General features: G+C 48.1%; 1 protein-coding gene across 1 annotated transcript in view; it reads left to right on the top strand.

Annotated features, from left to right (window-relative positions):
- fam222aa (family with sequence similarity 222 member Aa) overlaps positions 1-21,491 on the top strand; it is a gene marked incomplete at its 3' end in the record, with an annotated part of 54,038 nt that overhangs the window by 16,588 nt on the left and 15,959 nt on the right. Inside the window, exon 2 of the mRNA XM_083644305.1 lies at positions 13,328-13,470. Coding sequence (XP_083500431.1) covers positions 13,374-13,470 — 97 coding nt within the window. The 5' untranslated portion in view covers positions 13,328-13,373. The remainder of the gene's footprint in view (positions 1-13,327; positions 13,471-21,491) is intronic.

Here is a 21,491-nt window from a genome sequence, read left to right as displayed (position 1 = left end):
GGCGAGCGGGCCCGGGTTTCCGACGCATCCGTCCCAATAGAGCTGTGAATAACCGGTCTATCTCCACACTGCTTAGCACTGGCCCCGCACTTAATAATTCATACAGTGTGAAATATTTTCACCGGTTCAGATATGCCAAAGAGCCGCCGCCAGCAGGCGGGGGCGGCGAGGGGGGTGTCCCTGCGGTGCTAATTTGGGGGATGGTGACGTGTGTAGATTTCTAAAGGGGGCTCTATTTTAGAGGAGATGCCTCAGACACATTTGCTCTCCTGTATTCACTGTCTGTTATTGGGAGGAGGAGAGAGGATGCAGAGGGGAGAGAGGGAGGCACTGTGCACATGACATTTAACTCCCGGTTGATCTGCCTGGAACAGCGGAGAGAGAGAGAGAAGAAATACATTTCCATTTAAGCTGACTGAACAGCCTTATCTGGGACTGTGGGGACAAAGAAACGGGCTAAGTAGTTTTTGCTGTTTGCCTCGCTGAGGCCTGTGGTCTGAGCTGACATCAGTGGCAGCAGGTGTCTTAGGACACCTGGTTTAGTCTCCTGTTTCCATCAGGTGACTCCTCCTGCCCCCAGGCCCCTTCAGCAGCTCAGCAGCCAAAAGCCTCTCATGGTCCCTGACCTTATTGTCTCCTTCATTCAGAGTGCTGAGCTCATACCACCTTATTCTCTGTGGCAATGAACCTACAGCTAGAATGGCCTTTGTTGGTGTGCGTTTGTGTGCGCGCGCGCGCATGTGCAGACGTGTGCGTGTGTCTGCGGTAGTGTCGTTCCACGTGTGTCGTTTTTGTGCAGATGGTGCTGTGTGGTTTTGTCTGGCTCGTTCCGCAGCGCAGTCCTGTACAAACTGGGTTTTTATGGTTCGCATTCAGGCCCTGATACCAATTATGCAAACTATTAAAAATTTAAGGAGGACAGTCTTTTATAATTTAATCCTAAAGTAATAGATTCTATTAAAAATGCATGAGAGGAGCTTTATAGATGGAACTAGAATTAGTGTCTATCAAAGACTCCAGTCAAGGATGCAGGGGGAATGGGCAGCAGGAGTGGTGGTTATCGGCTCATTATTCAAATAGGGTGTGATTACCATAGGATATGATTACCATAGAGCAGGAGTCCCTCAGAGCAGGGGCCAGGCCACTCTGATTGGGAAGAAGAGGATTCTAGTTTAAGGAGATCTTCAGAGGAAACTCTCCCTTTTTTCTGGTGTGATGACTTGAAATGAAACTGGGTTTTATGTTTCTCCTTTTAACTTTGACAAATGGGATTTGGAGTGACGTGCGATTTGTTCAGGTTTAGGCGTTCTGTCATCGGAATTCTCCGCCTGCTGACTTCCTTTGTCTTTTAACTGCAGATTGTTTAGTCTTGTCCTTGCTGAAAGCGTGTAGAAGAAGGTGTTCAAGCATGAAGACAGGAAGCCTGCAGTGCTGTAACTTAATGGCTCATGCAGCAAGTGAGCAGCAGACCTTTCAGTGGCCTCAGAGCTCCTAACCTCACATTGCTTCCTGGACCTGCTGAAAAGTCGAGTCAAGCAACGTGACATTCTGCACTCTTTATTAGCAAAACAACCATATTTACACACAGATGTCACTTTTAAACTTTTCAGCAATTTCTACGTTTTTTCCTCTTTGCCTACTTTGGCAGTGGGGTGAGGTAAACCATTTTTCCGCACCACAGCATTTATGGACTTCAGATAGCAATTGAACCTCTTTTCTTTGTTATTGTTATTTGCATCAATGATTACAGATACAGATCAGGACTGTGCAGTGATTCAGATACCCAAACAGCCTGTGAAAAGACTCCATATGTATTAGTGTGCAGCAAAAGCCAATAGAAACTGAACCCCTCATGAAGCTGATATGGATTTTAAGTTCTGCCTCTGAGGTAAATTCTGGCCTTTTTGATGTAACGGTTGCCCTGTTTATGGAATAAAATCCAATGGGCTGAATCGATCATCTCCATGGAAAGGTCAAGAGGAGAGGCGCTGGTGTTTGAAGTGCTTATCCCATGGAGGAGTGCCAGAAATGTGACACCTCCATATGAGCGGGCAGCGGGGCGGGCAGATTAGTGACGGACAGGGTGGCCCAGGGGGATGATTTAGGGAGATTCAGCTCTACATGCACCATCAGGGAGAGAGGAAAAAGTGTAAGCTGCCTACCCAAATAATCCCTATTTTCAACGGAAAAGCATATTAGTAGATTAAAAAATGAAAAAGGGGGTCACAAGGAGTAGGAGCAGGGTGGAGAAAGGTGACTAAAAGTGTATTGGTTTTAACCTCCCGTCCGTTCTTAATATTTAATGTTGTTTGAAGTTAGCAGTAGGTTCCATCCCACCGCAGTCTAATCTAATCTGGAGTGGGTGGTTCTGGGCAGCATCTGTGCTCCGAGTTGAAACGGGGCTTACTCTCTAGCTAATCCTCTATCCAGGGATCACTCAGTAGGGTGAAGACAATTACCAGCCTGCTTTCTCATGCTAATGGAATCTCTAACTAGATCTTACAGAAAGAGGAAAAAATAGATGGGAGGAAGAAGAGAAGCAGGGACAATGGCGCAGAAAGATGACCCAGCTAAAATGGGTTTTTAGATTACCATTTAATTATTGATGGGGACCCAGTTGTAAAGGCCTAAGGTCAGGATTTGGAGAGCATTTTCTGAGAAAGGAGATAGATTAGCAAGTTATTTTGGTGTGTGTGTGTGTGTGTGTGTGTGTGTGTGTGTGTGTGTGTGTGTGTGTGTGTGTGTGTGTGTGTGTGTGTGTGTGTGAGTGTGTCCGTGCGCGTGTGTGTGTGTGTGTGTGTGTGTGTGTGTGTGAGTGAGTGTGTCCGTGCGCGCGCGTGTGTGTGTGTGTGTGTGTGTGTGTGTGTGCATGTGTGTGTGTGTGTGTCGGGGTCAGGGAGTTGCTGAGAGGGGACTGATGTCACTGGCATATCAGAAGCTGTGTGCCAGATACTCTGCCTCTCACCTTTTTATCACCTGCCTCCAGCAAGGTGTCTGGAGTGGTTTTAAATTGCATTAATATGCAGGAATTTATAGATTGCCTCCCTTGGCATTTCTGCAGGGAGGGGAAGAGAGTATTACAGTCTCCATCTGCACTAATTACTGGGTCTTGGCAGTGTTACCTGTCTCTTTTGAAGGACAAACCGAGGCACCGAGCAGTAGCACACAGAGCACAAGGAGCTGCTGGAGAGAGAGACTTGAGGAAGAGAGAGATGTCTCCGGGGCATCTTAAAACTCTTGATATTTTTGATGTGTTGGGAGCACTGACGACCGTAAACTCTTTGCGAGGAACATCAATAAACTAAACGACTTGATCCGACTTCCTTCATCTCTCACTCAGAGAAAAACTACCAGGCTTTGCACCTGCTCTCAGCGAGGTGTTTCACGTTTGTTGGGACCGTCGGGGCTGTTGGAGTGGCACTCGGCGCGGTCACATGAAAGTCTGCATTGTGGCGGACTCGCCCGAGCTTTAGCGTGCAAGTTTCTTTCCTGGCCTCCTGTTAATCCTAGTGGAACCTTTCACTTGACTCGGCCCCCAGTTTGTTCGGTCCAGCGTCTCAGGAGATTAGACTCATGGCCACACGAGAATAAATCTCAACAGGTGTAGACACAATCCTCGTTCTCCTTGACGCGTAGTTCTGAAACCCGAAACAAGACCTGAGAGAGAGAGAGAGAGAGCGCCCGCGCACATATAGCATGGGAATGTCTCTCTAAATCTGATGTCGGACCAAACGAATCGAGGGAGGAGGAGCAAAATGAATCAAAAATCCTTGAGAAGGAAGAGATAATCAGTCTGGCACATACGCCGTTATCTTTGTGATGACCTCCCTCCTCAATTCCCTCCTGGGCTGGTCAACCTCACTGATAACAGGAGCCCTTATCGGGTTGCTTTTGTCATGGAAAGCGCCTACCTTTTTTAGATCATTACAACCTGGCCACTTTTTCACGTTCCCTAATCATTGAGCAGTGACACCAAGACCTTGCCTGCGAAAGCAGGAGATATATAAGGGGTCGATGCATTAACTCTTCACACTTCACAAGTTCAGTAGCAGCCCCTCGCTGCCGTTTCAGTCTGCCAGGGTTCCTACATCACATCTGCATACAATAATTTGTGGGCTCGCTGTGGGTTCCTCAGGTTTCCCTGTCTGCCAGCGGGCCTGTCAGAAAGACCTCCTTGGATCGCTGCTGCACGAACAGCTTGGTGGTGTTTGTGCCATCTGTGTCTTTCGCCAGCAGGTGATTACCTACCGGAGTCTCACCTCCTGCTCTGTCCAATTGGATTCCCTCTGCTGGCATGGTCAGGGCCAGCTTTGAGGAGGAGCAGGATGACAACAGCTGGATAGCAGGCATCGTGAAGTCAAAGGAAACTGCAGTCAGTGGAAAAATGTGTGTGGAGAAATGCCTGCTTTCCCTCCCAACTAGCCTGTGCTGTTTAGCTGCGAGCAGTTGTGTCGTCCTCTCTTTTATAGAGCAAAAAATGGCTGTGTCACACTTCAGATATATCAAATGAGATCAGTGTCAACATTTTGACTGTGCACTGTTTGATTGCCTTGTGGGCTCCACAACACACTAATGTTATGCATGACTGAGTATTGGATCTGTGACAGCCTCCGGTGAAAGACGCTTGAGTTGTCCTTTGGACCATGGGAATTGGGGTCACCTTAGGCCCCGCAGAGAGTGATGTTGAGAGTCAGGCTTCAAGTGAGGAGAAGAAATCACATTGTTTGAATTTAATTATATTCCATTGATTTATTGAACACCCATTAATAACCATGCGTTTGGAGGCCGAGGCATTTTGCGTGAAGGCCTCTCTCGCTCTCCCTCACTCTCACTTGCTCTCGGTCTTGCTCCGTTTCGTCATAAATTGACATAAGCCTTTCTTTGAAGTTCAGGAGCCAGGCTGAGGAATGACGGCACAAACAAACAATGAACAAAACAGTCAAAGACAATGAACACTGTTTGAATATTCAAGTCAGCCACGATAGGATGGTTAGAGGTTAAAAAAGAGCCCTTGTTTTGTTGTTGCTGTGGTAAGCCATGAATGGACCTGTCAGTGACAAGGATTGTGTCACATTGGGATAAGAAATTCTGTTATATCTCGCCTTTCTCAAAAGAATGTAGACCATGCTTTACAAACAGTGTGGAATAAGGTTGACCGAGAAGATATAAATCGCTTCATGAAAACCAAGAAACACACAGCTGATTTGATGAATTTGGCTGAACTTGGTGTGGTGGTTGTGTGTTTATGTTTGGAAGTTTTAAATCCTACTTGGACGGTTTGTCGGTTTTGTCGACGGTTATCAGAGCAATTCCTCAACAAATGAAAAACACTGATCTTAACATGCAGTCAAGATGATTGTTATTCAGACATCTTTAGTTTCTTAAAATAGAATAAAGAGTGAAAGAATCTGCTTTGAGAATTATAATAGTTTCAAGAATGATCTTGAATCAATTGACATTGTCTTGAAAAAACGTGATCTGCATTATTTTAAGATAGTGTTGCTCATCTTAGGATAATAATATTATATACAGTAAATACGGTATTTATTTTTTACAAAACTGACTAATGACTTATTCAGACATTTTTTGCAGTGCCTCTGTCATGTCAAGAGGAGGAAATACAGGGCACCTGGGTGGTGTATCACTCTATTCCCTCACCTACCAACACGAGGGCCGCAGGTTTACGCCCCCCTTTTTTTTTACCACCGGCTTGGTCAGCCGTCCCTACAGACACAAGGGGGTCTGAGAGTGGGAAGCCGGACAAGGGTATGTGTCCTGGTCGCTGCACTAGCACCTCCTCTGGTCGGTCGGGGCGCCAGTTCAGAGGGGAGGGGAACTGGGGCGAATAACGTGTTCCTCCGCACGCACGCGCTACGTCCTCCTGGTGAAACTCCTCGCTGTCAGGTGAAAAGAAGCGGCTGCTGGTGACACCACATGTATCCGAGGAGCCATGTGAGAGTCTACACACTCCCCAGATCAGCAGAGGGGGTGGAGCAACGACCCGGACCGCTTAGACAGGGGAAATTGGCCAAGAACAATTGGGAGAAAAGGGGGGAATAGAGGAGGAAATATGCTCAGTGCCACAGGTAAGCCACATATTACCTTGTCCCGCCGAGACTGAGATTACAACTGCTGCTGCTAGCTGGCAAAACAATACAACAAAGGCCACAGCAATAAGAGGAGAAAGAGTGTGTGTGTCCCCTGTGGCCTGTCTGACAACCTTACCTCGTGCTCTCATTGCTCAAAGCCCATCACTGGACATGAGCAGGACCGCTGGGGCTCAGTCACGTTGTAAGCGCTCCTCGGATATATTCTCAATTATTCTCAGGACGTTGAATATCGTCATCCCAGTATTTGTAATAGATCCATCAAAGTTGAGTTTGCTTTTGCAGATCCAAATTCGGACTTGTACATTACTAGAAATCTCACGCGCTCGATAACCTGGGTTCGGCCACGATACGCACGCTCGATTCCCGGGCTCGCCCGTCGCCCTGCGGCCCGCCCACTGCGCGCGCTCGCATACGCAGCTCAGCTGTTGCGTGGCCTCGCCTGCTCTATTGGCATGCGCGGTGCACAATAGTACAACTTCACATCACTGATGACATCACTCACTGATGACATCACAATTGCTCAAGTGACCATCACTGATCACATCATGGAGTGCTCGAATGATATCGCTCAGCGCACAATTGCTCAACTTTGCATCACTGATGACGTCAGTGAGTGATCAGTAGTGTGAGAAAAGTAGAGTCCGCACATTGACTGATGATGTCAATGTGACATCAGTGACATCAGTACTGAGCAAAATCTTCACAAATCTCACAATGTGAGACTAAAATCGTGACCAAAATCGCAGACAGACAGAGCCCACTTACTCAATTTGATGATGATGATGATGATGATGATGATGATGATGATGATATGACATTTGCTGGACTTTATAGTTGCCTGATAGCGTTATATTGAATGTGGTTGCTTCACATCCATAATGGTTCACTCAGACTTCTGTGCCCTTTATTAATGAAACCTAGCCCAGCACGAAGATGCTGCAGTTGGCCGTGAAGTCAATTAGTCCTCATTGCTATAACAGGGTTGACATGAGTCTAGGCAGGCGTGTTGTTGATTAGAGATGACAGACTACTCAGTGCTATTGGACTGCCAGACATTCCTCACCCTTCATCCCATGGGTGAAGCTATCGAAGCTGACTGGAATATGGAAACCAACAGCTGAATGTTTTTGCCAAGATGTCCTTCATCTGCGGATAAAGCTCTTATGAATATGACTGTAGAGTGAACATGCCCGGGCTGTGACAGCCCACAGTGACACAGTGCACAGTAGGTATAAAACTATATGACTGTAGAGTGAACATACTCGGGCTGTATAAGCCCACAGTGACACAGTGCACAGTAGGTATAGAACTCTGCTGCCAATATGTTATTGCAACACTGTATATCATGGCAGTAATGCCTGAACTGTGGGCTTTTACACACAATGGCCTTTTGTTGTGCAGGTTATTTATTGTGCTGGGTGGTGTGAGGTTGTGCGGAGCTGGTGGGTGAGTGCGTCCAGGGGCTCGTATTGTTAGGAGCTGGTGGGTGAGAGTGCGTCCAGGGGCTTGTATTGTTAGGGAATCAGAGGCTCTTGTTTGTGGAGCTGGGAGGGTTTGTTCACAATGCCTTTCTTATGTCCCACAGTGCGTGGCTGTCGGCAAATGTCCCCTCAGAATTCCTGTTTGTGTGCTGCTGTGTGTTGGTGTTTGTGCGCTGCTGTGTGTTGGTGTTTGTGTGCTGCTGTGTGTTGGTGTTTGTGCGTTGCTGTGTGTTGGTGTTTGTGCGTTGCTGTGTGTTGGTGTTTGTGCGTTGCTGTGTGTTGGTGTTTGTGTGCTGCTGTGTGTTAGTGTTTGTGTGCTGCTGTGTGTTGGTGTTTGTGCGTTGCTGTGTGTTGGTGTTTGTGCGTTGCTGTGTGTTGGTGTTTGTGGGAGCCTCTGTCGTTTTTCTGTGCGTCTGGCTGGATTAAGGCCTGTCTACATAACCCTCTCATTGTGCGCCCTGGCCGACATACACCAGTTTTCTATCGTGTGTGTGTGTGTGTGTGTGCGTGTGTGTGTGTGTGTGTGTGTGTGTGCGTGTGTGTGTGTGTGTGTGTGTGTGTGTGTGTGTGTGTGTGTGTATAACTATACATATATATACAGTATGAGTGCAAATTATTTAGTGTGGATGTGTTGAAGTGCAGAGCCGAAGGGGTTTATACTGCCAGTCCTTCCTAATGGGGTCTTTCACTCTCCCTCCATTCATGTGACGGTGGTGACGGAGCAGGGGGAGCTGGGGGATTACAGGGGTAGAGGCAGTGCCTTGTTAAAGACAGAGAAAGGGTTTGAGTGTGTCGATTGGATTAACTTGTTTGGGCTTATTAAGAGGGGAGACACAGCAGCTTGTTAAAAGCGCTGCATGGGGCGTCCCACAGTGAGGCGGCAGGGTCACTATTCAATTAGGTCGAAGCCCCGCCCCAGTTCATTGTGCAGGCTGTCTGCCAGGCTCTCAGACCATGGCTGCTCCTACAGCATGGGGTGGGCTTTGGGGCCTGGGGGTTCACTGGAGACACGTTAACCAAATATAGTCAAGCCCCATTTATTTTATTTTTTTCTGATTTCCCCCCCCCATTTTATCACCAAATATACTTTGGCCAATTTATCCCCATGCTGCCCTATTGGCTGCCCCGGTCGCTGCTCCACCCTCTGCCGATTTGGGGAGAGCCGAGACTAGCACCATGCTTCCTCGGACACATGCACAGTTGCCAGCCGCTTCTTTTCACCTGACGGGGAGGGCGTAGCACGTTTGAGGATCACACTAGACGCTATTCCCATCAGTTCCCTTCCACCCCAAACAGGTGCCCCGACCAACCAGAGGAGGCGCTAGTGCAGCGACCAGGACACATACCCGCATCCGGCTTCCCACCCTCAGGCACAGCCAATCGTGCCTGTATGGACGCCCGACCAAGCCGGAGGTAACACGTGGATACGAACCTGCGACCCTCGTGTTGGTAGGCAGGGAATCTACCGCTACACTACCCGGATGCCCTCAAGCCTCAATCTAAGCTTGATGATGGGACCACTGTGAAAACCTCTGAGGGACACTATCCTCTCTCACTCTTTTTTATTTCGCACACAAATGCACATGTGCCGTGCAAAACACACACACACACACACACACACACACACACACACACACACACACACACACACACACACACACACACACACACACACACACACACACACACACACACTCCATCTACTCAGCCATGACCACCCCCTTACCCCCCGAAGTTGGCGGGATGCTTATCTGGGCAGAAGGCTTTGGGTGCAGGGAGCCATCTCCTCTGATCTCCTCTGTAGTTTAAGAACCTTTTAACTAAGAAATAGCCTCTGCCAAGCCCACCGCCTCCTGATTCCAGCTTATTCCCTCGTCTCCTGGGACTGATCTCCCGCCCCCGTTCCAAACCCTGCAGCAGAGTTAGCAGAACGGGAAAGAGCCAATAGACATGCTGGCTTTGGAGATATCCCTCACATTGGTGTAATAGGAGACCTGTGAGTGGATTTGATGAGTGAGCGCTGTGCAGGTGGGTTTTTAGAGTGTTGTGTGGACGCACTCGCACGCCTCCTCCAGCACCTTGGTGGGGATTGACCTCGGCGTGATCTCAGCAGACAGCTGGAGGGACGGGTCACCGAGGGTTTTAGCCCGGAGATCATTTCCTGCCACCGATGGACATCTGCCAAAGACCACAATAACCCGACAGGAGGAGAGGAGAGGAGCATGACAAACAAGCCAAAGACTTGCTCCTTCTCCCTCTCTCTTAAAGGCAATAAGAGGAGAAAATTGCTTCTCGAAATTGAATTGAAAAAAGTGGTCTCTCTTTCAGTGAAGTATAATGCCTCGGAATACATTTGGTGAGCAGCAAATGGAGAGAAATGGAGGCTAGTTACGCCATTGTCTTTCATTTCAGAGAGGGGGGAAACTGTGGAGGCATCCCCCATGCGCCTAGTTTTTAGTCTCTTAACTACGCCCGGTGTCCCCTTCCTCTCTCCCTCAGCCACACTATCTTTGAGCAAATGGGCTGTGAGGGAGGCCTTGTTGTGGAATGAGTGTCCTCACAGAGAGGACACAGAGGAGGGTGATGTGAATAGGCAGTAATGAGCTCAAAGTGGCAGTGTGTTTGGGCCAGGCCCGCCTGTGTGTGAGAGGAAATGGCACTGCCAGACACCTTTTTCTCTCAAGCACCTGGCGACAAATAGAGTGCCCCTCTCTTTCCATCTGTGGGGTGTGTGTGTGTGTGTGTGTGTGTGTGTGTGAGGGGGGGGGGGGGGGGGGGGGGGATTGTGGAATTAACAAGAAATTCTGAATAGAAAGGTCCCATTGATTTTATTTTTTATCAGCGAATATAATATTTTCAAACTCTCAGGTTTGTCCAAAAATAATGTTTCATTGCACTTCTGACAAGCTTGAAAAAATATATATGTTTGACTTGGAGTGCTAAGTGTTTGATACATGCCTTTGGGTTCGCGGTCAAATTTCACATTATGGCAATGTTTTGTGAAAATATTTTAAATTAACAAAATATGGAATTATTAGTCAGGGCAATGCATGGTACAGGAAACCTGCGTTTGATCTCATTCAGTCTGTCCATACAGGACTATGTATTTTAGTCATATTTTGCACCGCTCATACAGTGCAACTAAAAGAATGGCAGAGAAAGTTGATCATTATTTTGCCCACTGTAGGCTTTCTTTTAAACTGGGATCCAAAAACTCTTATTTCCTAGTCTTCATAAGTCAAGCATTATATATTAGAGTATACCAGGTGCAGAATATAAAAAGTCATGGCAAGGACATCATCAGCAATCAATATACTTTCCCCCCCAAACAAGTAAACACAAAAGAAGGAAAAATGAACAAATCAAAGCACCATAATACTAGCAGGATCTCGCTTTTTCTTTGCTGAAAAGTTTTTTTCTTTTTCCAGAAGATGTTTTTGTTGTTCAAAGTCAGATTATTCAAGTTGATTCATCAAACTAAATTCACTAACTACTTGAATGAGTAACAACCTGCCACATTTACAAAATGATTGTTGTTGCAACACATTACTTTTGAAGGAGGTAGATTCTTTGATCCTGTTAAAAACTTAACAACTGAACTTACATCCCCTGAACATTAAAAGAGACATTAAAGAGATAAGTTTTAGGGCCTAAAACTTCTCTCTTTAATGTTTTCCACCTTGGTCATTTAAAGTGTTTCTGGAACAATTTGTGACATTTGTAATGGCGAGTTTGATTGAATGCTTTTATTAGTGGTTTACAATTTTGATGATCTCTCCCTTGTAATCGATGCTTTGCTGTATTCCCTCCTAAATGAGTGAGAATACAGTCGGACCTGGATCTTTATGCTCTGCCATTCATTGAACTCCTAATCATTGTAATTGCTTTCTTTCATATTAAAATGATCATCTATAAAACTAAGTAATGGACTGATGGCAGGTGGCTAAATGTTCATTTAGTGATTCAGCGAGAAAATAAATAACGGGGGACAAGCCTCTGACAGGCACATGAGAAATCATTTTTCAATAATCCGCCACGCATCATGGCAGGAGACGCTGGCGCTGACAGCACAGATGAAATATTCGCCTCTGTTCTTTGTTTTAATATGGGAGGAGACCGGCCCAGATGGAAATGATAGTGTTTCATATCGATGCATTCTGGACAAGAGACTCAAAGTCACACAGAGCTAGGATTAAGGCAGCAATGCTTTCTACAGAGACGGCAATGCTTTTTACGTGGGAGTGGGCTTCTGATGCACTTATATACACTATACAGTACAGTAAGTGTGTTATATACAGTACAGTACACTTAAGTGCATTTTTTCTCTCTCCTGGAAACCAAACGGTATCTGCTAAGTGTAGCGAAGTGCTAAGTGAATCTCGATCCTTATCGCATAAAGACACATTCTGTGGCTAAATGCTTTTGCTTTAGCTGTGCTCTCATCTGGCCATGGCCGCTAATTCAACCAGAAGACTTGGTAATCAGTCATCATTGTGCTATGTGACACTGGTATGTTGCTGATGAAGGAGATCTTCCATCATACCGGCTGTAATTGAATTGCGACACATGACTTTGCCTTGAAAAGCGTGATACTTGATAGACTTCTGCGAGACCATGTTCACCGGCCCTATAGTGAGGAAGTGAGTTTTTTTCCCCTCAACACATAACTGTGTCCTGTGTCTCCACTCGGGCTCTGATGGGCTTTTTGAGAGGAAGCTGGCAGCGACTCCATGGCTGCTCCTCCTGAGTGAAGGTGGCTGTGGGGGAAAGGGAGCGGGTGCAGAGCTGGAGATTTATGGCCTAGAGGGAGATTGATTAGTGCCGTCACGAGCCCTGATGTACGCTTGGCACTCTCCCCCTCCCAACCCATCAGCGTTTGCTCACACACACCGATGTGCACACACGCACACACACAGACACAGACACATGTGCCATACGGTACAGCACGCAGCGACACATATATCCACACACCGCTCGCTCCCCCAGGCCCTTCCTGACAGTCCCCCAGAGCTGTTGCATGTTAAGTTGTAGCAGACAGACTGCTGTTTTCTCAGCATTACCATTTTTTTGCTGTCCATAGATAACGCCATCAATCACCACGTACATATACACTACTAGCCTGGAAGGAATGTGCCTGAGTGCTGGTAGTTTCTGTGTGTGTGCATGCACGCACGTGTGTGTTTGTTTTTAGGACGTTGCTTTCCCCCCACAGACAGCAGATGGGGTTGAATGGCTGTGTGGATGTGCTGTTTGAAGCTGCAGAGAGAGAGAGAGTGTGGCCTGGACTGTGCTCTGAAGCGCTCTCCACTGTGCTGCCCCGGGTGCAGGTGTGTGTTTATCATTCAGCACGCCGAGCTGCGAGGCAGGCAGCTGGAGGCGTTCTTCCCCAATTAAATCCTGGGTGAGAAAGCGAGCTCATCCAGCCCAGAGCCAGCTCCCACCGGCTTACCGGACACGGCCTCGGAGCTTTGACCTGGAATCATCCGGCTTAACTCACTCACTCACTCACCCACTGACTCACTCACTCACTGACTCACTCACTGACTCACTGACTCACTCACTGACTCACTCACTGACTCACTGACTGACTGACTCACTCACTGACTCACTCACTCACTCACTCACTGACTCACTCACTCACTCACTCACTGACCCACTCACTGACTCACTCACTGACTCACTCACTCACGTTCTTTCTTTTTCTTTTCCTTCTCTCCCACTCCTTTTCCCCGGCAGGTTGGCCGCAGCGCTCCCCCGGCTGTCGTACTGTGCGCACCTCGCCATGCTGGCCTGTCTGCAGAGGAGGCAGAACCCTCCACCCCAGCACCCGCTGTGTGCCAGCAAGACCCTGGAGCCACCGCAAGCCCTGGGACGAAAATGTGAGTTCACAAAGCGACGCGGAGCCACGGAGGTCAGGAGGTCGATCCGCTGAAAAGTTCAGGAATGAGAAGAGGCTTGTGTTGGTCCGTTGTGCTGAATCTATCAGTCATGGTGAAGGATGGAAACGCATAGTTAACCCCGACTGTGAATAAGTGAAAGAAAATGGACTTTCCGGTTTCAGTTGTTTGTCACTGTGTTCCCCTCGCTATACTCCGAGGAATTCTAAACAGTTTCATTCGCTCTGCACTTAGACCTTGGATTGCCGTGTTGTTTGGCTACTCATTGTGAAGGGGGCTGTTTAGCCGTGCTGATTGTGCAGTCGTGGCAACAGGGCTGAACAGACAGTGTTTAACGTGCCTCACTGGCCCTGGGTGACCCTGAGGGTCTGTAAACATTTACAGTGTCTGGCCCTGGCCGTGCCGGCCGCCTGTAAAGCATGACAGCTGCTCTGTTTGCTCCCAGAGCACAACCCTCTGTCCACTCACAAAATGGTGTAAAGGGACAGAGATGCGCCAGGGTTGAAAACCGCTACAGAGCTGGCAAAACTAGTTCTAACCAGCCTGGGATTCAGGCGAGCCGGAGCTGGAACAGTCAGGCGTCTGGAAGGTGAATTTCTCCCTAATTTCCTTGAAGCGTTTTGGATTAGCCTTTAACAGTGAGAGTGCGTTTTGTGACGAGGGGGGGCGAAGTCTTTTCTCCTTCTAGAACGCTGCTGCTCTTTAGTGGCCTTTGTTTACGTGGCCTACTAGCTACCTCAAGCTGATGAAGAGGAATGGCATAGGGAGAGCAGAAGAGCACTAACCTAGCAGTTTCTACCTCAGCTTAGAGAGGCTTAGTGCTGCTGCTTCATCACTGGGACATTGTATCAGGTCTGAAACCAGCACAGCAAAAGGTGAGAGGAAAGAGGCTCTGATTGGCTCTGGGGGAGGAAATGAAGGACCTTCTCAGCTGCTTCTCAGCTTAACATCGTGCTCCCATAAGCTCCTACAGAGGAGGTGAGAGTCACATAGAGAACAAGGTTGCGAGAGAGAGAGAGAGTGAGAACTAAAGGGTTAGTTTGGAAGGGGCAGCTTGAGGTAGCTGAGTGCGGGTCAAGCCAGGCTCACTGACGAGGTTTCAGAGAGGTGATGTGAGAGTGAGGACCAAGAGGAACTGTACGAAATATAACTACAGAAGGTAAAGATGGAGAGAGGGAGAGAAAAATGGAGGGCGTTCTCAATAGCCGTCTTAATCGATTCCCTCCTTCCAATTCCTTCCAGGATTAGCCCACTTCCTCTCAGGGTCTTTTATTGAGGAGCAGCCAGTGGGAGTCAGGACTCAAATCAATAGAGAAAAAGAACAGTCTCCAGTCTCCCCTTGCCCTCCCCCTTACTGACTCCCACCTCTCTTTCTCTCCCTCCCTCTCTCTCTCTCTCTCTCTCTCTCCCTCTCTCCACCTGTTAAACCCTTTGATTGAAAGATTAGCACGGCCACTGACTCGCGGTTCATAATGAGTATGTTTGAACATAATAGGCTCCTTTCTGTCCTTGGGGAGGCGCAAGTGTTGGATTTCCATCACTGCCGCTCTTGGCCTCAATAAGGCGATTGTTCATCCGGGCCCAGAAGGGGTGCGGAAAGGCGCACATTGGGTTTGGCTGCTGGAAGTGGGCACGCTCAGGTCACCATGCTGAGCAGGTCCCCATGATTGATCATTCGCAGCCCAGTTTGTGCCAAGATGGAAGGCGGGTTGCGGGTAAGGTGACCCGGGTTCTCAACAGGAGGCTGACGACCAGAATACACTCCTCAAAGATAGAGAGAGAGAGAGAGAGAGAGAGAGAGAGAGAGAGAGAGAGAGAGAGAGAGAGAGAGAGAGAGAGAGAGAGAGAGAGAGAGAGAGAGAGAGAGAGAGAGAGAGAGAGAGAGAGAGAGAGAGAGAGAGAGCATGGGAGGGGGCTTACCTGGCAGTGCAGTAGAGGTGAGCTGTGTCATTTGCATCTGCTGTCCTCTGCACAAAAGTAGTTGGGGGGGGGGGGGGTGCTGGGGATGGGGGCTGGGAAGTGGCAGCGCGGTGGGGATGATAAGGGGGAGGGGGGGGGGGGGGGGGTTTAGAAAAGCCCCCGCATGCAGATGCCGAGAGGCTGCACAGTTCATTGATGCGACTCCCATTAAAAATCCCTCATACCCTCAATAAAAAAGGACTTAACTGGCTCTACCATCAGCTGGAAGCGTTCAGATCGGCTCGCCAGACAATCAATTTCCCCCAAGCGCACAGAGCTTAGCGGGAGGAACGGGAGGCGGAGAGAGCGGGATGTTTCCATTATCACAGCCCCGCTCTCTGTCTGGGCTGGGGGGCGGGAGGGGGGTGTAGGGGAGAGAAGCGAGGGAGCGGCAGAGGGAGATGGGGAAAGACAGACAAGTGGAGGAGAGAGAGAGAGAGAGAGAGAGAGAGATGGAGAAGCTGGCTTTTCAAAAAGCCATTGACCGCCTGCCCTTAAAAATATCATATTGGATTAGCCTCACAGGGGCGGCCTTTTGATATTTTTTTCTTTGGCCGTGGAATTAAAAGGAGTGCAGAGCATTACTTGAATTATAAATCATAGGCACTTGCTTTCACTGCGCCCAAATTCCCCGCGTATGCGGCTGCACTCTCCAGCGCCAGCTCCTGTCATTTTTAATTAAATCCCCCCTTATGGGTGACATTTGTAGCTTGCCCCCTCCTTCGTCCTCTCCTCCACGTCTCTCTTACCGCTGCCCTAGATGGAGACATGAAAGGCAGAGACGGCAGCGGAGCCAGGGCCTCTCATCGCGTAGTGCCCCGGAGAGAGGGCACCCTTCCAGACAGATGAGAGAGAAAGGCCCTGGCAGGGGGACAGGGGGTGAATGGATGCCACGGACCCCGGCCACCCTCGTCCACCGCGACCTCCCTCTCTCTCTACCCATCCCTGGCTGAGGTTCCGGGGAGCAGGGGTGGAGCAGGGGTGAGAGGAACAGCCCTCCTCCTCTGGGGGGGAGAGGGAGGTGCGGCAGTGAAGAGTAACACTGAGATGGCTGGACAGGAGGCCCCCACTGCTGCACTACCTCCTCCCTGCCCCAGACAGCAATTACTCTGCCACATGTCAACTAAAGAATAACAGGTCCAGAGCTGCTCAACTCACTGGTTGACGGGTTATTTTGGTCCGGCTATTTCCAGAATAATATATTTTCAGATTTCAGTGGGATTTAATTTGTTTATTCATTACTTGACAGTTACGTTTGGCAGATTCTTTAAGAGTGGGAATGGAGGTGTCACATTGGGTGTGCACGTTTGTGTTGCTCTTTATCCGGGCCCAGTGTAGGTTCTGCCCTCGTTAACCACACATTTCACCGCCACTCCCATATTTGCCGTGAGATTGGATCAGACTTTGGGCCCAATCTGGGTGTTCCCTCATGCCTCCTCGTGCCTGGCTCCAACATACACGCACAAACACACACATGTGCACAACCATACGCCTCTGTGGCACCATCCAGCAGGCCTGAGGTGCCAATCAGACAGGTGTAGATGAAAAGGTCCCAGAAGGCCCGATGTCCCGGGTTCACGCTATGTCAGGCTAAGTTCTGCCCTCTTTCCAGCCTGATCGACAGAGACAAGCTGGCCTTGTCACACACCGCCTCCGGACATGACACAGGCTTCACCTGGGGATTGTAGTTTTCCTAATAGCCCTGTGCCTCTGCAGGCAGAGCCGCCGGAGCCATTAGTTTGCTTTTGCTTCTCGGACCTTCTCTTCCTATAAGCTGCCCAGCCAGTGAGAGAGGGCGTAATGCTCTCCCTGACCTCTAGCTGCTCCTCCTGCGCTGTTGTCTGAGCCGCTGCGAGACATAACTATGGAATTAGCCGTCCATATCAAATTGCAGCACATACAGCGCTCCGACGGGCTGTTATGTGGAGAAAAAGGGGAGCGTTTTCTGTCGAAATATTTAAATGTGGTCACGAGTAGCGGCAGAATAACAACCTTTACCCTGATTGCCTCGGAGCCCTGGATGCGGGGGCTGTGGGGGGTGGGGCTGTGGGGGGTAAAGTGGAACTGGGGGAAAAGGAATGGAGGAAGAGGGAAGGGAGGGAGGGAGAGAGAGGTAGAGAGAGAGAGAGAGAGAGAGAGAGAGGGATCTGCATGCACTTGACCTTTTCCCACTGATTGAACTACCTCGTTTCTAACTCCCATTTGGAATTCCACAGAGCGCCCACCGAGGCTGTCATTATTCCCCACACTGTGGAAGGGAAGCAGAGGTCACAGGGTCTTTTTTATGGTGAAAGGTGATTGACAGCCTTCCCATCCATGGCCTGCCTCCTCCTGGACACCTCCATAATGCACCCGCAGTTGTGTGAGAATCGGCAGGTTTTGTACAGCCACACTTTCGTCACACCGATGTATTGCAAAATACAAAATTGACAGTTTGGTAATATCCGCTTTATTTATTTATTTATTATTATAAAAAAAAAATGCGACAGCCCTGGCTGGAATAATGTTTTATCAGCCTTACCTCATACGTACCACAGTCACAGCCTACTCTGTCATGCTGGTGTCTCAGCGCTGGCACACAGAGGATCATTTCCGGCTGGTGGCGTCCCACAGAGCCATGCCTTCCCTCTGCCCCTCTGCCTTCTGCTTTGAACACGGGGGGGCGCAGCAATCTTATTGCCTTGGGAGGTGAGCTCTAGGAAGAGGGGCTCTGCTTTACTTTGGGTCACAGTGGGACTTGGGTTGAAATACAGGTTCCCGCTTCCAAAGCCTCTGAGCTGGCATTTGGACGTCCCAGGTGCAAGGCAGCAACACCCTTGCTCCTTGGCTGCCAGAGAGTGGGGGTGGGCTGTGGGGTGGGCGGGGCGGAAGGGAGGGGGTGGCAGGGAGTGTCCACAGTCCCTTGCTGTCCCACAGGAAATGACACGATGGCCTGTGCCATATCTGAGCTGAGCCCACAGCGGGCTCGCATCGAGAGGCATTCAGGAGGCGCCGCGTCTTCCTGGCACGATGGTTGGCCTTACAGTTAAGAGTGCTGTCTTCATTACAAATAATATCCTAAAACAATCTTGTTATGATTCAACATTTGAACTCGGCAAATGTTGGATATTTAGGAAGAAATACCTAAATACTGTATCTTGTCAAATACAACTGCTGGCTGTTCAGTCCACCGAGAGCAAGAACAAATTTTAACTCATTTAAATCGATAATTCTAATTTTTTTTAGATGTATATCCACTAAACAAAGCTTGCTTAATGTATTGTTGTCTTATAAATTAGGTGTGCAAAAACACCACAATCTTGTTTGGTGCTTTAGAGATTTTTATTTTTGTTTTTCTTTCAGTGTATACTTTGACTGCTTTTTCCCACTACTTTTCTTGGTTTTAAAACATGTGAAGGTTGTTTAAGGACAGGCACTGTTGGGACTTTGTAGGGTTAGGTGTGACTGTAGGGTAGTGATCCTTATGCTTGCATCACTAATTAGTGCTTAGCTACCTTTGATACATTGGTGATGTCAGGTGTTTTTTCCCCAACCTGGTCCCAAGCAGTCTGCACGCTGTTTGCTACTGTGTCCCTGGAGGAGGGTTGGTAATTGGAGTTGAGGGCCATGGTCATCTCCCTAAAGCACAAAAACATTAACAGTGCAATAAGTCAGATTTTTACTGGCCCAAAGCACAAAATGATATATCTGCTGGGGCTGATAGGGTTGTTGATCAATAACAATGACTCAACCATTACATGGCCAGATGCTGAGATTTCAAAACTCACTTTGCATCCAGTACTCTGCTTCGTAACTAAAAAAAAAAGCAACATATTTGATGGTATAATAAGTAGTATTTTTAAATATTATTATGCAGCGAGCATGAGGTAACATTGTTTCCAAAACCAGATACATTAACTCATAGTTTATAGAGTTTAATAATGAAACTCTGCACTTTGTGAAGGTATTGGGAGTTGGATATAACTACCACTCAAGCAAACCTGCTACAGTTTGACTAGTATCTATGGAAATAGAGTACCGCAGGGATGACGTATTTTTGTAGTCGGAAGGCAGAAGTCCCAGACTTCCTGGATCCTACGGGGAAAAGTCAATGGGGTTTTAGAATGGGGACTTTATGCATAAAATAAGGGCTGTGGTTAACAAAAGTTTATGGGAATGGTAATTTGTGTTCCGCAGGATAAGCTTCACAAACCTGAATCACTTTTATGACTTTGAAAGCATTTTCCGAAAATCGCGTAAAAAACACACACATTTATGTTTCAAAAGTCATAAAAGTGATTCACATTTGTGAAGATTATCCCGCTGAACACAAATAACCACTCCCATAAACTTTTGTTAACCACAACCTTATTTCATACAATTAAGCGAAATCCCCATTCTAAAACCCCATTCACTTTTCCCCTGAGGATCCAACATGCTACTTCCGGACTCATTCCGGCAGTGCTCTATTGAGAATGAAAAACTGCCACCATGGGCAAGAGCTGGCCTCTCTGTTTCATTTGTTAAGTTCACACCTGGTTCACACTAGTGGACCTGTTCATTTTTATGAGGCATGTTAGCTTGCTGGATGAGGCCGAGCCGGTATTTTGAGGAAACACATAAGCAGCAGAAACTTGACTCGAGCAGTGAAAATACTGCACTGCTTCAAAATAACACCACGCTGGAGTTGCAAGTGTTTCATGAGATTGCTGGTATTGCCTCCCTTACACATGACATCTTTTAAATTGCATCTAGCTGTATTTCTGTCTGCTTCAGTAAAGTTGGCCCACACTTCAGAATGTTTTTTAAGCTCTCCACCATGATTGAAATGCACTGAAGGTAAACGTCGATTGCGGTGTCATTGCTAGGGGCTATAAGAGAATTTATGCGTGAACAAATTCAAATAAATTAAGATACTTAAGAAGCTTGTTTGTCCAGGAGCTTATTGGTGTTTTGGTTACAACCAATGAGGAAGCAGTACCTAATTCATCACCGGTTGTTGATTCCAAAACCTGGTTGTGGTTTTTCAATCCACTCTAATAGTGTAGATGTGGAAGGTTTGTTCGGGAAAGCACGTGAGTGCAAACTGACCACAGGTCCACAGCAGCATGTTGAAACCATGGCTCCTGTGGGACCTTTGACTACAATTAGTGTGGTTGGCTCTTCTGATGAGGTCCTTCTTCATGTATGATGGATTGCCATCTTAGGTTTCAGAATGGCAGATGAGTGGCATTGCTGGTGTGTTTTTCGCTGACCCCAGCTGCCAGGTCTAACTCAGTGAACCCTACTGGGCATCTAAGCCTTTGAAGACTTTCAAAATATAAAATACAAATTGTCACTAATCTAATTATCTGCAATTATTATCTGCAAGCCCACAACAATCCTAACAGACAATTCTTACAGCAAAACATGTGCCGATGCTGCTCCCTACCTGACAAGTTGTTAAATCATTTGAAATTTGTTTTCATCTTATTGAAAAACGGACTCCTTACAGCTAATCAGTTGATGATATTCTCTCCTCTCCTCTCCTCTCCTCTCCTCTCCTCTCCTCTCCTCTCCTCTCCTCTCCTCTCCTCTCCTCTCCTCTCCTCTCCTCTCCTCTCCCCTCCCCTCCGCTCCTCTCCTCTCCCCTCCCCTCCTCTCCTCTCTTCTCTTCTCCTCTCCTCCCCTCTCCTCAGCATGTGTACTGCAGCTAGCGGAGTGCCTTGTTGTCTGTGCAGTGTTAAATATTAATTGGGAATCAGTGGAGGACTTGTCTCCTAAATGATAGAACAGAAGGGCCCAGGCTTGCCTCAGGCAGCCTGCAGGCGCCTTTCTTCTTCCATTTACCTGCAGGCCTGTGCACCAGTGCTTCCTCCAGTCTGACAGGCCTGCCCAGGCAGCCTGCGCCCCCAGCCTCCCCTCCTCCCTCCCTTTCTCCGCTCACTGCTCTGGTTCCTCTCTTATCTCTGTATGCTCCTACAATCTCTACCTCTAGGGTCCTTTACTCAGAACCTGTGTGGGTTGTTACTGGGTCTGTTTGAGTGTGAATGCCGCACTCTTGGCTCTACATGGAGCCCTTTGAG

Source organism: Poromitra crassiceps, assembly GCF_964638095.1.
Source record: "Poromitra crassiceps genome assembly, chromosome: 10".
In the NCBI taxonomy this organism is placed as follows: Eukaryota; Metazoa; Chordata; class Actinopteri; order Beryciformes; family Melamphaidae; genus Poromitra; species Poromitra crassiceps.
This window is presented reverse-complemented; position numbering and strand designations above follow the sequence as displayed.